The sequence below is a fragment of the Microtus ochrogaster genome, chromosome 8, assembly GCF_000317375.1.
Source record: "Microtus ochrogaster isolate Prairie Vole_2 chromosome 8, MicOch1.0, whole genome shotgun sequence".
In the NCBI taxonomy this organism is placed as follows: Eukaryota; Metazoa; Chordata; class Mammalia; order Rodentia; family Cricetidae; genus Microtus; species Microtus ochrogaster.
Window position 1 is genome coordinate 59,181,159 of NC_022015.1, and position 14,219 is coordinate 59,195,377.

The 14,219-nt window shown below is 38.7% G+C and overlaps 1 protein-coding gene and 1 pseudogene across 1 annotated transcript in view; one reads left to right on the top strand and one right to left on the bottom strand.

The window, feature by feature from the left end:
• The window catches only part of Uhrf2 (ubiquitin like with PHD and ring finger domains 2), a 76,137-nt gene that overhangs the window by 3,765 nt on the left and 58,153 nt on the right, over positions 1 to 14,219 (top strand). Inside the window, exon 2 of the mRNA XM_005352130.2 lies at positions 7,381 to 7,614. Within this exon, the coding sequence (XP_005352187.1) occupies positions 7,381 to 7,614 (234 nt within the window). The remainder of the gene's footprint in view (positions 1 to 7,380; positions 7,615 to 14,219) is intronic.
• On the bottom strand, positions 4,479 to 5,035 carry LOC102001734 (annotated as a pseudogene).

Here is a 14,219-nt window from a genome sequence, read left to right on the forward strand (position 1 = left end):
GCCCGGTAGTAGTTCATTCTCACAGAGTCCTAACCATTTCTTTTTCTTCAGAGTCTTGTACCTTGAGTTTTTAAAAAGGCAGTTCTGAACCATTTACTTCTATAAGACATTGATGGACTACAGCTATATACTTTAAATCTATAAGTATTTGTAATTTCTAGATCAGGACTTGTAAAACTTTTTCTACTTGAAATTACTTTTGGCCCAAGAAATTTTTGTGTAACTCTGGGTATGTAAGTATTGAAAATAGGTATGCCTATCAAATCTGCTAATAAATCACAGTTCATTTTGAAATTATTTGGTATTCACATAATCTTATCAGTTGTGTTAAAAGAAAAGCAAATTTGTATTTTACTAGATAGACATGCTTATTTTATAAAGAATTAAAACTGGGTTGAATATTTGATACTTCAGGACAGAACATCTAACCTTTTTCAGAGTTGATCATTAATTTTGATTTTATAGTTAATGATGAGAATGTTTTGCATAAATATGGTACAACAAAAGTATGTTTAGGGTGCTTCTAGAAAATATTGGAAATTGTGTCTTAATTTTTCATTCAACACATTAAAATAACTATAGCATGCATAGTACAAAGTGCACATTGTGTTAGTGTTTTCAGAACCAAGGCTGCGGTGGAGTCACTGCGATGCAGCATGGACTTCTTCCAGAAACACCTCATTTTTAGACATTTTTTTTTATTTTGAATTAGTTTTTGGACATTGCACTTCTGAAAACATTACTATTGTCAGGTTATTGTGTATGTAATAATTAATTTCCTTTCTCTGATATTCAGTTACGGGACCCCAGTATGGACTCACAACCAACCGTTTAAGAAGCTGGGTTCCAGATGACCTCATCCCTTTCTCCCTCTTCCAGAGCATAATTTGAGTCACAGATAACTTTGTATCTACACTTAACATTAAATATGGAGTAACTTAAGTAGTCTAGGCAAATTACTCCAACATTCTTAATAACTCTTAGTAGACTGTGAGGCGTTTCTGAATAAAATGGCCTAAGCAGTGAAAAATAGTAACTTTTTTTTAAAAAAAAAAAAGACTGGAATATTGCCTATGAAATAAGAATGAGTGTATAGCGTGAGTGTGTGTGTGAAAGGGAGAGCTATTATGAAGGAAGATGACTTTCTTAGAGTTTCTTGCCTTGATATGTTTAGTGTTCTACTCTAACTTTTTAGATGTTACTTTCCTGCTATACCACGTTTAGAATGCACTACTGAAAGCAGTTTAAGTCATTCTTGGCAGTTATTTAATAGAAAATAATTAAAATTTGTAGAGTATTCACTCCTAAGGTCTCTGACACTTGCCAGATACCAATAAAAAAATGTAATGGAAACATCTTCAATTTATAATTAAGCTAGGTCTCACTGTGGAGCCCAAGCTGTCCTTGAACATGGGATCCTCCTGCCTCACCCTACAGAGTGGAAGGATTGTATATATGTATGTGCCACAAGATTTATCTTAATTTTACTTCTTTAATGTCTCACCTGAACATGAGACCCGGCTAGCGTGATTTGGAGAAAACTGATTTTTCCCTCTCCCAGCAGGTATTTTTTGGAATGGATTACTAGTGCATTTGAATGGTTTATACTATTTTAGAGTTTAGATTTTCTACTTTTAAAATTTTGAAGTAATTTTCATAATGTTTATTACATTGTCTAGACAAAAATTGTACATTTTCACCTGTTTCAGAGTTAGAGTGTTTTATTTTTGGCTATTGAAGAATGTCAAAATGAAGGGTATTTTTGTTTTTTGTTTTTTAACCAAGCCTTGAATCTTATTTTTTTTTTAAATAAAAAAAAGCTGCATATTTATTTCGCTTTCTGACTGTATTTGTGCCTTGAACACTTTCACAGCAATTTTCTGCTTCTCAATAAGGAAAGCCTGCTTGGTCCTGTCAGGAACACACCTGGCATGCCTGGAACCACTGTAGGCCCTGCTGACATGCTTCTTTGTCTTAGACACTCTCTTAAGGACTTTCAGTCTCACAACACGAGCCCCTGATGTCTGCCTAGGCACATACTACATGTGGATCTAGGTGCTTTCCCAACATTTTTGGTGTAAAAATAAAAGATGCAAAGGTAAACAATCCTGTTATCAGGGATGCGAGACAGCCTAGTTTTGTTAGAGACTGTATTGTAGGAAAGCCTGTGACATGTGTCAAAGGCTAGAGCTCTCCCAGAGCCTCTAAGTACTGCTCCAGGAAGAGGAAAAGGCCACATTTTGTTTGAGTGATTCCCCTCCTTCCTAGGGAAGGCTTGGGGCTAGAAGAGTACTTTTTTACTGCTGTTTTAGTTATTTTTACATTAATTTATTTGTGTACATCTGTTGTAACACATGTGGAGGTCAGAGAACTCTTTGAGGAGTCAGTTCACCATGTGGATCCTGGGGATCGGACTTAGGCCCTCAGGCTTGGCAGCCAAACCTTTACTCTAATCCATCTCAAAGCTTCCCTTTATTTAAAACGAGTTAAAATATTTTTAATATATTTTGATAATGTTCTTCCCCTCCCCCAAGTCCTTTCAGATCCTGTCCCCCTTCTTACCCACTGAGCCTTAAAACAAAAACTTAATACAACAACAACAACAACAACAAAAACTCACCAAGACCAAGGAAACAAAACTACATCCAGAAAGAAAAAAGAAATACCAAGCTATAACCAATAAAAGCACACAAAAAAACCCTGTGGAGTCCATTATATGTTGGTCAGGTACTCCTGAACATGAGACCCTGCTAGAGTGATTTGGAGAAAACTGATTTTTCCCTCTCCCAGTAGGTATAAATCTTCCAGTTTAGTTGTTAACCTTTGCCCTAACAGCTAGTTTTTGTTTTTCTTTGTTTTTTTGTTTTTTCGAGACAGGGTTTCTCTGTGGTTTTGGAGCCTGTCCTGGAACTAGCTCTTGTAGACCAGGCTGGTCTCGAACTCACAGAGATCCGCCTGCCTCTGCCTCCCGAGTGCTGGGATTAAAGGCGTGCGCCACCACCGCCCGGCTCTAATAGCTAATTTTTTTATTCATTCTTGAAAATATAAAAAAATAGAATAAGATAAAACGAAAACTATCATATCAAAGTCAGATGACACAGACCAACAGAAGGAAAAGAGCCCAAGATTAGGCACAAGAGTCAGAGGCCTGCTCATTTGTATACCCAGAAATACCAATAACCAACCCACTAAATTGGAAGCCATAATATGTACTCAGAGGACTTGGTGCAGGCCGTGCACATGCTGCTCCAGTCTCTGTGTTCATATGAGCTATGATCATGTTAATTTAGACGACCTTGTTTTCTTGGTGTCCTCTATCCCCCACTGAGCTCTGGTTTGATGGAGACATCCAATTTAGGGCTGAGTATTCCAAGATCTCTCACTCTTCATAATGTCTGGCTGTGGGTTCCCATCCACTGCTAGTGGAAGCTTCACTGATAGCTGAACAAGGCTCTGATCTACATACATAGCAGAATATCATTAGTCGTTTTATTGCCACACCACTTACTTTTCACCCTAGGTCCCTGGGCTATCTAGTCTCAGCTTCTTGCTCACTCAAGCGGTGCTGGATGTGGGTTCTATCTCAGGGAAAGGACCTTAAGTCAAATCAGATACTGGTTGGTTTCTCCCACAAGAATGGTTTTTGCCACCATTGCCCTGGTATATCTTGCAGGCAGTACATCTTTGTAGATAAAGGGTTTGTGGCTGGCTTGTTGTTTATGTTTTAAATATATTAACATTCCTATTCATATGAAGGCTTACTTAGTTACTGGCTTTGTGTACTGAGTTGTGTGTGTGTGTGTGTGAGAGAGAGAGAGAGAGAGAGACAGAGAGAGAGAGAGAGACAGAGAGAGAAAGAGGCCGAATGAACCCAGGATGAGTACTGCCTGTGAGCTACTTTGAGTCCCTTGGATTAGCTGAGCTGTGAGATAGTATCTAGTTTAATTCCTTGATCCCTCTACTGGGAAGGTTGTGAAATTCTTGATTCCTTGTACTATTTGACAAATAAGAATACTTGTAACCTGTAAAATTGTGCTAGTTATGGTCTTAGGTCTGCCACCTAAATAAATCTCACTAGTGAAGTAATATATATATTTTTTTTTTTTGGATTTTCGAGACAGGGTTTCTCTGTAGCTTTTTATTTTTTTTTTATTTTTTTTATTTTTTTTTTGGTTTTTCGAGACAGGTTTTCTCTGTGGCTTTGGAGCCTGTCCTGGAACTAGCCCTGTAGACCAGGCTGGTCTCGAACTCACAGAGATCCGCCTGCCTCTGCCTCCCGAGTGCTGGGATTAAAGGCGTGCGCCACCATCGCCTGGCTCTCTGTAGCTTTTTAGTTCCTGTCCTGGCACTAGCTCTTGTAGACCAGGCTGGCCTCGAACTCACAGAGATCCGCCGGCCTCTGCCTCCCGAGTGCTGGGATTAAAGGCGTGCGCCACCACCGCCCGGCCTGAAATCTTTTTTTTTTCCTGAGAAAAATTTTATTGGCCTTTTGGATAAAATTTATTTGCCAGGAAGAATGATCCATCATACTTCTGCTAGAACCAGCGCATGGCTTCCTCTTTGCTGATTCCATGTTTGGCCCCAATACAGCCTGCCCTGTGCTTCTTGTCTGCAATGCTGAAACCTGGCCTGCCCAGCACCACATAGAAGTCCAGGCCCTAGATCCCAATGCTTGGGTCATATTTGATGCCCAGGTCAATGTGTTCTTGAATCCCAAAGCCGAAGTTCCCAGTATCTGAGAAGTTATTTTCCATAACTCATACTCCCGCACCTTCAGGCCTTTCTCCACAACTTCTACCTTGGCTCCACGGACAGTTCAGTGAACAGCAATCTTTTCATTTCTCCTGATGCTGAAGGACCTGACGCTGTATGTACCTAGCTTTGGAAAAGACAGGTGTCTGGCCTTGAGCTGCTCCAACACCTGGGCTGCCTGGGTCAGTCTGTCTCCGCTCTCCCCAACACAGATATTGAGGCAGAGTTTGCAGATGCAAAGTTCCCACATAGGGTTCTCCTTTTCATCCTGACCTTGCGACATGATGGAGGACAGGAGTGTAGTTGAATTCTTAAATGTCATGTTACTGTATTACACAGTTGTGAATGGTATGGATATTGCATGAAAGAATGGTTAATGCAATGCTTAAGTTGATATTTCTGAAAGAAATTGTAGTTTTGATCTTTAAGGAGTTGAATTTTAACAGTCAACTGCTTATACACCCTTTAAAGAAACAAAATAGAAAATTGGTGTCTTAGTTTGGTTTACTATTGTTGTGGAAAGACACCATGACCATGGCTACTCTTATAAAGAAAACATTGAATTGAGGGGATCTGATTATAGTTTTAGAAGTTCAGTCAATTTTTCTCATGGCAGAGAGCATGGCAGCATGCAGACAGAGGTGATGCTGGAGCTAAGACTGCTACATCTTATAGGCAACAAGGAATCAACCGACTTACTGGACAGTATTCTGAGCATAAGAAACCTCAAAGCCCTCCTCCACATTGACACACTTCCTCCAACAAGGGTCCAACAAAGCCACACCTCCTGATAGTGCCATTACATATGATATTATGGGGGCCAAATACATTCAAACTATCACAGTTGGTTTCCTAGAATGCTGTAACAATACCAGAATGGTATGGAGAGCTGTCTTCAGACTTCTGTTTTGATTATCTGGAAGTTTTTACCATTCCATTTACATGGCAACCACTCCATTTATTAACATGACTTTCTTGCCTGTCTTCCCCTTCTCCTCACACTCCCCCCTCCATTGTCCTGCCTTTTCTGTGTCTCTCCTTGTTTTTAGCAAGGACACCAATTAGACTGGATTAGAGGTCCTCTTAATGATCCCATTCTATATTTATTACCTGTTTAAAGACCCTATCTCCAACCTAGGTCATATTTTGAGGCATTAGAGGTTAGGGCTTTAGCATATAAGTGTTTAGAGGACCCAAGTCACTCCATAATAATAGGCTTTGAATTTCTTTAGTTATGTGCTGTCTTGGATTATATCTAAAGACCCCATTTCTAAATAAAATTAGGTTCTGAGGTAAGCCACTCCCTTGATGCTGGAAATGAAATCCCTGAGTCTTAACATATGTCATGTAGGGACTCTCGGCCCTCTGAGGTACTGTGGAGTAGAACATCTAGTATATCTGATCATGTCTTTTGGGAGGTGGGGGTGTGGTGGAGGTGACAGTGGGCATAGATAAGTCCATAACCTTCTGAAAATGTGGGTGAATTTCAAGATAATTTATGTGTTTTTCCTAGATGACTTTGTGTCAAAATTTGCTAGTATTTGCAGATGGATAGAATTAGAGAACCATAGAGAAATGGAATATAGTATAATTGAAATATATTTCTGATGTGGGATTCTCCTCTGTATGCTGTGAATACCATTGGTTAATAAACTGGCTTAGCCTGAGACGATGAGCTAGGTGGGGAAAACTAAACTGAATGCTGGCAGAAAGAAAGGCCGAGTCAGAGAGAAGCCACGTAGCCCCTCCCCCCACCAACCAAATGGAACTTTATCCAGGTAAGCCACAGCCACGTGGCGATACACAGATTACTAGAAATGGGTTAAATCAAGATGTAAGAATTAGCTAATAAGAAGTCAGAGCTAATGGGCCAAGCAGTGATTTTATTAATACAGTTTCTGTGTGGTTATTTCGGGAGTCTGGGCAGCTGGGAAATGAACAAGCGGAGGGCAGCCGGGAACACACAAGTGGCCTTCTTACAACATATTTCTGATTAGTTTTTTAAAATATTCTTCACTTAAAGGAAGTATTAATTGCGCTTCAAAAAGAAGATAAAAGTGCTAATAACCACTATTACATGTAGCTTGTAAAGAAAACAATAAAGTTCTCACTTTCAAAATTTATTTTCCCACACTTGGAGTGGATTTAGGCACTGTTGATTAAAATAAGTTTTGTTGAGAGAGCCTGCGTATCATATACTTGTAATCCTAGCACTTGGAAGGCTGAGACAGGATCACGAGTGAGGCTAGCCTGGGCTGTATAGAAAGACTATCAAAAGACTAAGAGACAATAACAAAAAGTGATAAGAGGCTAAATGTAGTTTAGAGAGTTTGTGTGTGTGTATGAGCTACACACACAATGAACTATGAGATTGCAATAGCTATGTACAGTTTTTATTTTAATGACATTAGTGTAATCTGTAGTTAATTTGGAGTGGTTCTTAATAATTTACTGGGGTCCAGAGAGGATGCTGAAAATAGAAGCCATAAAGTAGTAAAAACTATTTCAAGATCATTAAGTTGTAGAGTTGTCAATTTTAATAGCTTATATAGGATATGTGGACAAACTAAACATGTAGAAATGTAAGTTTTGAGATATGCAATTCAGTGTAGTTTTCTGTTTTTCTAGTTGGAGAATGGATATACTTTATTTGACTACGACGTTGGACTGAATGATATAATTCAGCTGCTAGTTCGTCCAGACTCCAGTCTTCCTAGCACTTCTAAGCAGAATGATGTTCAGGCTAAACCCCGTTCTAATAATCAGCCTAAAGTAAAGAAAACAGCAAGAGGGGGATCTTCCAGCCAGCCATCTACATCAGATCGTACTTGTCTTATTGATCCTGGCTTTGGACTCTATAAGGTATGTTACCAGACTTGTTGATTGTGACAATAAAAATGCTTATTCTCTGTAAGATGCAATGAGTTAGTAAGCATTGATTTCCATTAAGTAAAGATTCCAGCTGTTTATATTGTGTCAGAAGTAGTCTTTGAAAATTGACCATGGGGCTAGGGATAGCTTAGCTGGTGAGTGCTTTTATTTATTTATTTATTTTTACAGATATGAGACTCTGGATTTGAGTCTCAGCACTACCAGGAAGAGAAATATTGTAGTGGAAATATGTAAATGGTATATGTACAGTTCAGAGAATGATAAAACAAACATTTGTGTAATACCACCCACGTGAAGAAGTAGAATGATGCCAAGACTTTTGAAAAGGGCACTGCTTGCCTCTTCCATCTTCCAAGGGAATTACTTAGAGTAACATTTTAGTGCAAATTCTCTTTTCTTCTTTATTACTTATATGTACACATGTCTAAACAATATGCTGTTTCTATCTGTAGCTGAATCTCTTTATAATGAAGTTGTCCTTTTCCTCGCCATTGATGTTTCTTATATATATAGTTACATTTTATTCCTTTATGTTATTGTGGCTACTTTATCAACATGCAACTGTATGTCTAGTATGTATTTATTAGATGTCTGGGCATTGTTCCTGCTTCAGTTTTTAACAATGCTGTTTAACCCATATATACTCTGCTGCACATGTGCTAGAATTTTAAAGATTTCTATTTTTAAAAAAAAGAGGTGCTGATTGCTCACTCAAAGTATGCTGTCAAGATTTTTGTTGTTTCATTGTTCCATTTGTCTGTCCCTGTGCCCATGCCATTTGAATACTGTAGCTTTACAGAATTTTTTGATAACTTCTTTTTTCCCATTTCTCAAATATAACATCTCTTCAAGGGTTTTTATAGTTTTATAGTTTTGCTGCAAAACTTGTAATAAAACTTTATAGTTTGCTACAAAACTTGTAATAAAAAACTGTTAGAGTTTGCTTATGTAAAACTACAGAAGACCTTACTGAAATTTCAATGGGGATTGCCTCTATAGATCATTTTATATATGAGTTTAAATTCATGGACACAGATCTCTATCATGATAGTTTTTTGGAATTTTATAATGAATGTTTGAATTATTTCTGCTAACTTTATGGTTTTGATGCTACTTAAATGGTCATTTATTTACTGGTGCATAGAAATTCATTTGGCTTATTAATTGACTTTTGAAGAGCTACTCTGTTGTATTGCTACTTCTGTTGTATTTAAAGCACTAAAACATGCCATTTTGTCTATACTATTTCATATTTTGTAGACATCTATATTAGTTTATTTTCTTTGCTAATAATATAGTAATGCAGAACAAGTAATGTCTAGAGGGGTTTATTTTGGCTTATGGTTATAGCGAAAGGCTAATGAGCTGCATCTGGTGACAAAAAAGAAACAGTGTATATGTGGTCTTTCTCTTTTTGCTTTTGTTTGTTTCCCTTTTTTTGAGACAGAGTATCTCTGTAGCTTTGGGGCTTGTCCTAGAACTTGCTCTGTAGACCAGATTAGCCTCAGACTCACAGAGATCTGCCTGTCTCTGCCTCCCTAATGCTGGGATTAAAGGCCTGTGCCACCACAGCCTGGCCTTTCTTGCTCTTATAAATTAAGCGTCCACATTTATTTATGAGAGATGGATGGGTCTTGCTATGTTGTTGAAACTGTCCTGGAACTTCTGGGCTCCATTTTTGCTTCAGCCTAGTCCTCAATAGCTCTTCATATCGTACCTTGATGAGGATTGAACTCTGCTATCAGCGTTAGACGGTTAGCCCATACTCAAAACACTAAGTACTAATCCTCTACATTTTTTTTCATGTTGTTACTTTTACAGTAGACTGTTGTAGTAGGAGCGGCTGGGCTGCGACCCCAGCACCCTGGCCACCTGCTAGGTTATGCCCCAAAATAATTACACGGACACTATATTCTTTTAAACACTGCTTGGCCCATTAGCTCTAGCCCTTACTGGCTAATTCTGATGTCCCGATCAACCCATCTCTAATAAACTGTGTAGCACCAGTCTTACCGGGAAAGATTCAGCATGTCTGACCTGGCAGTGTCTGCCCGGGAGAGCGAAGCATGGCCTCTCTGAGCTCACTTCCTCTTCCTCCCAGCATTCTGTTCTGTTTGCTCCACCCACCTATGTTCTAACCAATAAATGGGCCAAGGCAGTTTATTTTTTTAACCAATGACCTTCCTCCATCAGTAGATTTACTTTAATACATATATTACCCAGTACTTGGGAGGCAGAGGCAGGCAGATCTCTGTGAGTTCGAGACCAGCCTGGTCTACAAGAGCTAGTTCCAGGACAGGCTCCAAAACCACAGAGAAACCTTGTCTCGAAAAACCAAAGAAAAAAAAATACATATATTAGTTACGTTTTATTGCTGTGGCCCAGTGCCTAACAAACAGTTTAAAGGAGGGAGAATTTATTTTAATCCATAGTTTCAGGAAATTCAGTCCATGGTTGCTCGACTCCATGCATCTTGACAGAGTGTCATGGCTATGTGAAACTGTGGTAGAGGAGCTTCTTTGCTTATGGTAGATAAGGACCAGAGAGAGGTAAGAAATATTGAGCTGGTATAACCTTAAAAGGCACACCCCCACGTGTTCCTTAGCCCCAACTTTAACCAGGCTTTTCTGACCAAATTGTAGAATTTTTTAAACTCTTTTGCTCTAGTCAGTCTCCCTGAAAATTCAGCTTTCTACAAGCTCTGGAGAGAAGGCTCAGTGGTTGAGAGCAATTGCTACTGTTGCCAAGCACCTGGAGTCTGTTCTCAGTGGCCATATAGCCGCTGATGGTGTCTGTAATTCCAGTTCCAGGGAATCTAGCTCTTTCTTCTGGCCACCATGAACACCAGGCATACTACACACTGTGTGCTTGCTTGCAAGAAAAACACCCATACACATAAAAAAAAAATAGGTATTTTTAAAATGTTCAGCTTTCTACGAGCCTTAGGTCGTGGACATGTGTGTGGGAGGTGGGAGCCTAGTCTGCATAGTAGGCATCCCTTTGGCCCTCTAAGCTTATTCTAGAATTGCCCAGTCAGTTGAGTTTACAGAATTCTGAAGTGAAATTAATGTTTCCAAACTTTTTCAAATCTCCCCCATAAACAAGTTTCTGAGGCTTAGAGTTTAATCATAAACAAATCTAAAAATTATCTGCAATGAGAGAATCAAGACACACATTCTGTAATCATTAAGACTAAATAAAGAAAAAGTTTTTAATGTACCATTCTGCAGAAAGAGATACCAGCATAGAGAAAAGCTATTTCAAAAATTGATGGTGTGCTGATTTAATACTAGACAGGGTTTGTCTTAGGGTTTCTATTGCTGTGAAGAGACACCATGACCACGGCAACTCTTTTATAAGAAAACATTAAATGGGTCTGGCTTACAGTTCAGTTTTAGTCCATTGTTATCCTTGCAGGGAGAGGGTTTGTCTTAGGGTTTCTATTGCTGTGAAGAGACACCATGACCACGGCAACTCTTTTATAAGAAAACATTAAATGGGTCTGGCTTACAGTTCAGTTTTAGTCCATTGTTATCCTTGCAGGGAGAGTGGTAGCAAGAAAGCAGACATAGTGCTGGAAAAAAAGGCAGAAAGTTCTACATCTGGATTGGCAGGCAGGAGGAAGAGAGAGTGAGCCACTGGGCCTGGCTTGAACTTCTGAAAACTGAAAGCCCACCCTCTGACACACTTGCTCCAACAAATCCACACCTACTCCAACAAGGCCATACCTCCAATAATGGCACTTTCTATGAGTCTGGTGAATTTTTCATTCAAAATACTACAGGGTTATTTTTTTAAGTTTTCTATTAAAAAAAAAATTCCTGTTTCCCTTTCCCCATAGGTTGATAATCCAGAAAGTTAGAATAGAATCTTCACATTCCTCTATTCCATATTCACATTAGCCCCTTCCCAGATTTTCTATCCTGTTGGTTCAGGATGTGAAGTTTAATGAATTTCCTGGGCTTTGAGATTTTTCCCTTTACTGCCTATGAGCTCAGTTATAGCAGACTGCCTTCAATTTTCCTAGTCACAGAGTTCTAAAACAAGCAGCCAACTAAGAAGAGAAGGGCCTAGTGTCTCCTGCTTATCTATAACTTTTTGATGGGTTCTGAACCCACTTAATTCTGAAATGGATCAGAATGATTTACTTCCTACACAGTAACATATATTATTGGTTATTTTTCATTGCTCTAACAACGTAATGAAGAAAAATATTAATTTGATTAACAGTTTTAGAGGGTTCAGTCTATGACTGCTTGACCTCACATTTTGATCAGCCATCATGGCTATAGGAATTCTTGGTGGAAGAGATTCTTTATCTCATGATGGACAGGAGCCAGAGCAGGGGTAATAATTGTGAATCAGTATATTTGGACTTTTCTTTGGTCTGCCATCTTACAAATAACAACATAGAGAGTTATTATTAATTATTAAATGTGGAATATTTCTTTACATTGTGTGAATATATGGTGCTGTGATGGTTTAATAAAGAAGCTGACTGGCCAGTAGCTGGACAGGATAAGGTTAGGGATGAGAATGAGATTAAGGACACTGGATAAAGGGAGGAAACTTGGGAGTCACGATCCAGACACAGGAAGCAGAACATGTATGAAATGAGGTAACAAGCCATGAGCCATATGATAGAACTTAGATAAGAAATAAGGGTTGATTGAAGTTGTAAGAGCTATTTAGTAATAAGCCTGAGCTACAGCCAAGCATTTATAATTAATATTGAGTCTCTGTGTTGGAACTTGAAGGGAGGAAAAAAGCCCACCTTTATAGTGAAAGCTTAACCTTAGCTTAGCCTTTTTTTCCCCCAGCTAGCGCTTTTAACTTAAATTAACCTGTTTCTATTAATCTACATTCTGCCACATGACTTGGTTTCCTCACTCTATGCCATATCTGACTTCTGCAGTATCTCACATATCTAGAGTATTCTCAGTTCTTCTCTTTGCCCAAAAGTTTTATGTATTCTCTCATGCCTAGCTATTGGCCATTCAGCTTTTCATAGTGACATATCTTCTCACAGTACAAACAAATATTATATAACATTTCCCCCTTTGTCTAAATAAAAAGGAAAGAGTTTATTTAACTCTTAAGAGTAAACTGTTATCAGATAAGAATTACATTCATAATTTCCAGTTCATTTGTAGTTGACAGTTTTGGAGAAAATGCTTCGGTGAGGTTTTGCTTAATATCTTTTTTCCATTCCAGACCCTCACTCAGGATGTGGCATCCTATCTTCTCCTTAGGCTCTTGATTGTGACACTTTTTTAGACGTCCTAATTTATTTAAGTATTTATTTTGAGACAGGGTCTGTCAGTGTACCCTTTGCTGAACTGGAACTTGCTATGTAGATGAGGCTTGCCTGGAACTCAGATACATATTACTTTGAAAACTGTAAGGGTTGGTCAAGAAGTTTTTGTAATTTGTCTCCTTCAGGATTTATCTATTATTTTTCTCATCAATGGACTAGATTTGTTTTTGAGACAAAGACTACAGAAGTGTAAAGTGCTATTTTCATCATATCTATTCATGGCTAGCAATAACATGCTGTTAAATATAATTTGAATTTTGCATCAGTAGGAGTTTAAATTTTGATAGCACTGTTGGTATGAACCTTAATCACCTGGCTGACTTATTGATTTCTTTTTCCTTTTTTTCCTCATCCTTTGAGAGGGAGTCACTGTGTATACTTGTATTGAAGACAGAAGTAGTTGTGCATGTCATTTCCCTGAGGACAAGTATAAAGAAAAAATTCATCAACATGGGAGATTTGTCTTTTCTCACCTTTTTTTTTTTAAATGGCCCTTTCTTCTCCTTATACTATTGTACTATTATTGAGAGGTTTCTTTCTTTTTTTTTTTTTTTTTTGGTTTTTTCGAGACAGGGTTTCTCTGTGTTTGGAGCCTGTCCTGGCACTAGCTCTGTAGACCAGGCTAGTCTCGAACTCACAGAGATCCGACTGCCTCTGCCTCCTGAGTGTTGGGATTAAAGGCATGTGCCACCATCGCCAGGCTTTTGAGAGGTTTCTTTCTGTTTGCTGGTACTGTAAGATGCTTCAGAGTCACCTTGCATATTTCCTGCTGCAGTATTGTAACAAGCCATTTTTCAAAGGGTGCTTGTTTCTCTTCTTTTTCCTTCCTACTCTTTAGAGTGTGTATATGTGTTTATGTTGGTTTGAGTGTACTTATGTGCTTTTGTGTCTTGAGACCAGAAATTAATGTTGGGTATGTTTCTCATTACTTTCAACTCATTTTATAAGACTGTCTCTCACTGAACCTAGAGCCCAGTGATTGAGTAGGCTGATTTGTGGCAAGCATGCGGGAGCTGCCTGTTGTGCTATCCCATCCTAAGCACTGGAGTTATAAATGCCCACTACCATGCCCAGCTAATTTTATGAAGTTCTTAAGCGGTGCTCCAATATTAAATATACTTGACATACTCTAAATATACATCTATAGTGGTAGTTAAAAATAAACCATTTAGCCGGGCGGTGGTGGCGCACGCCTTTAATCCCAGCACTCGGGAGGCAGAGGCAGGCGGATCTCTGTGAGTTCGAGACCAGCCTGGTC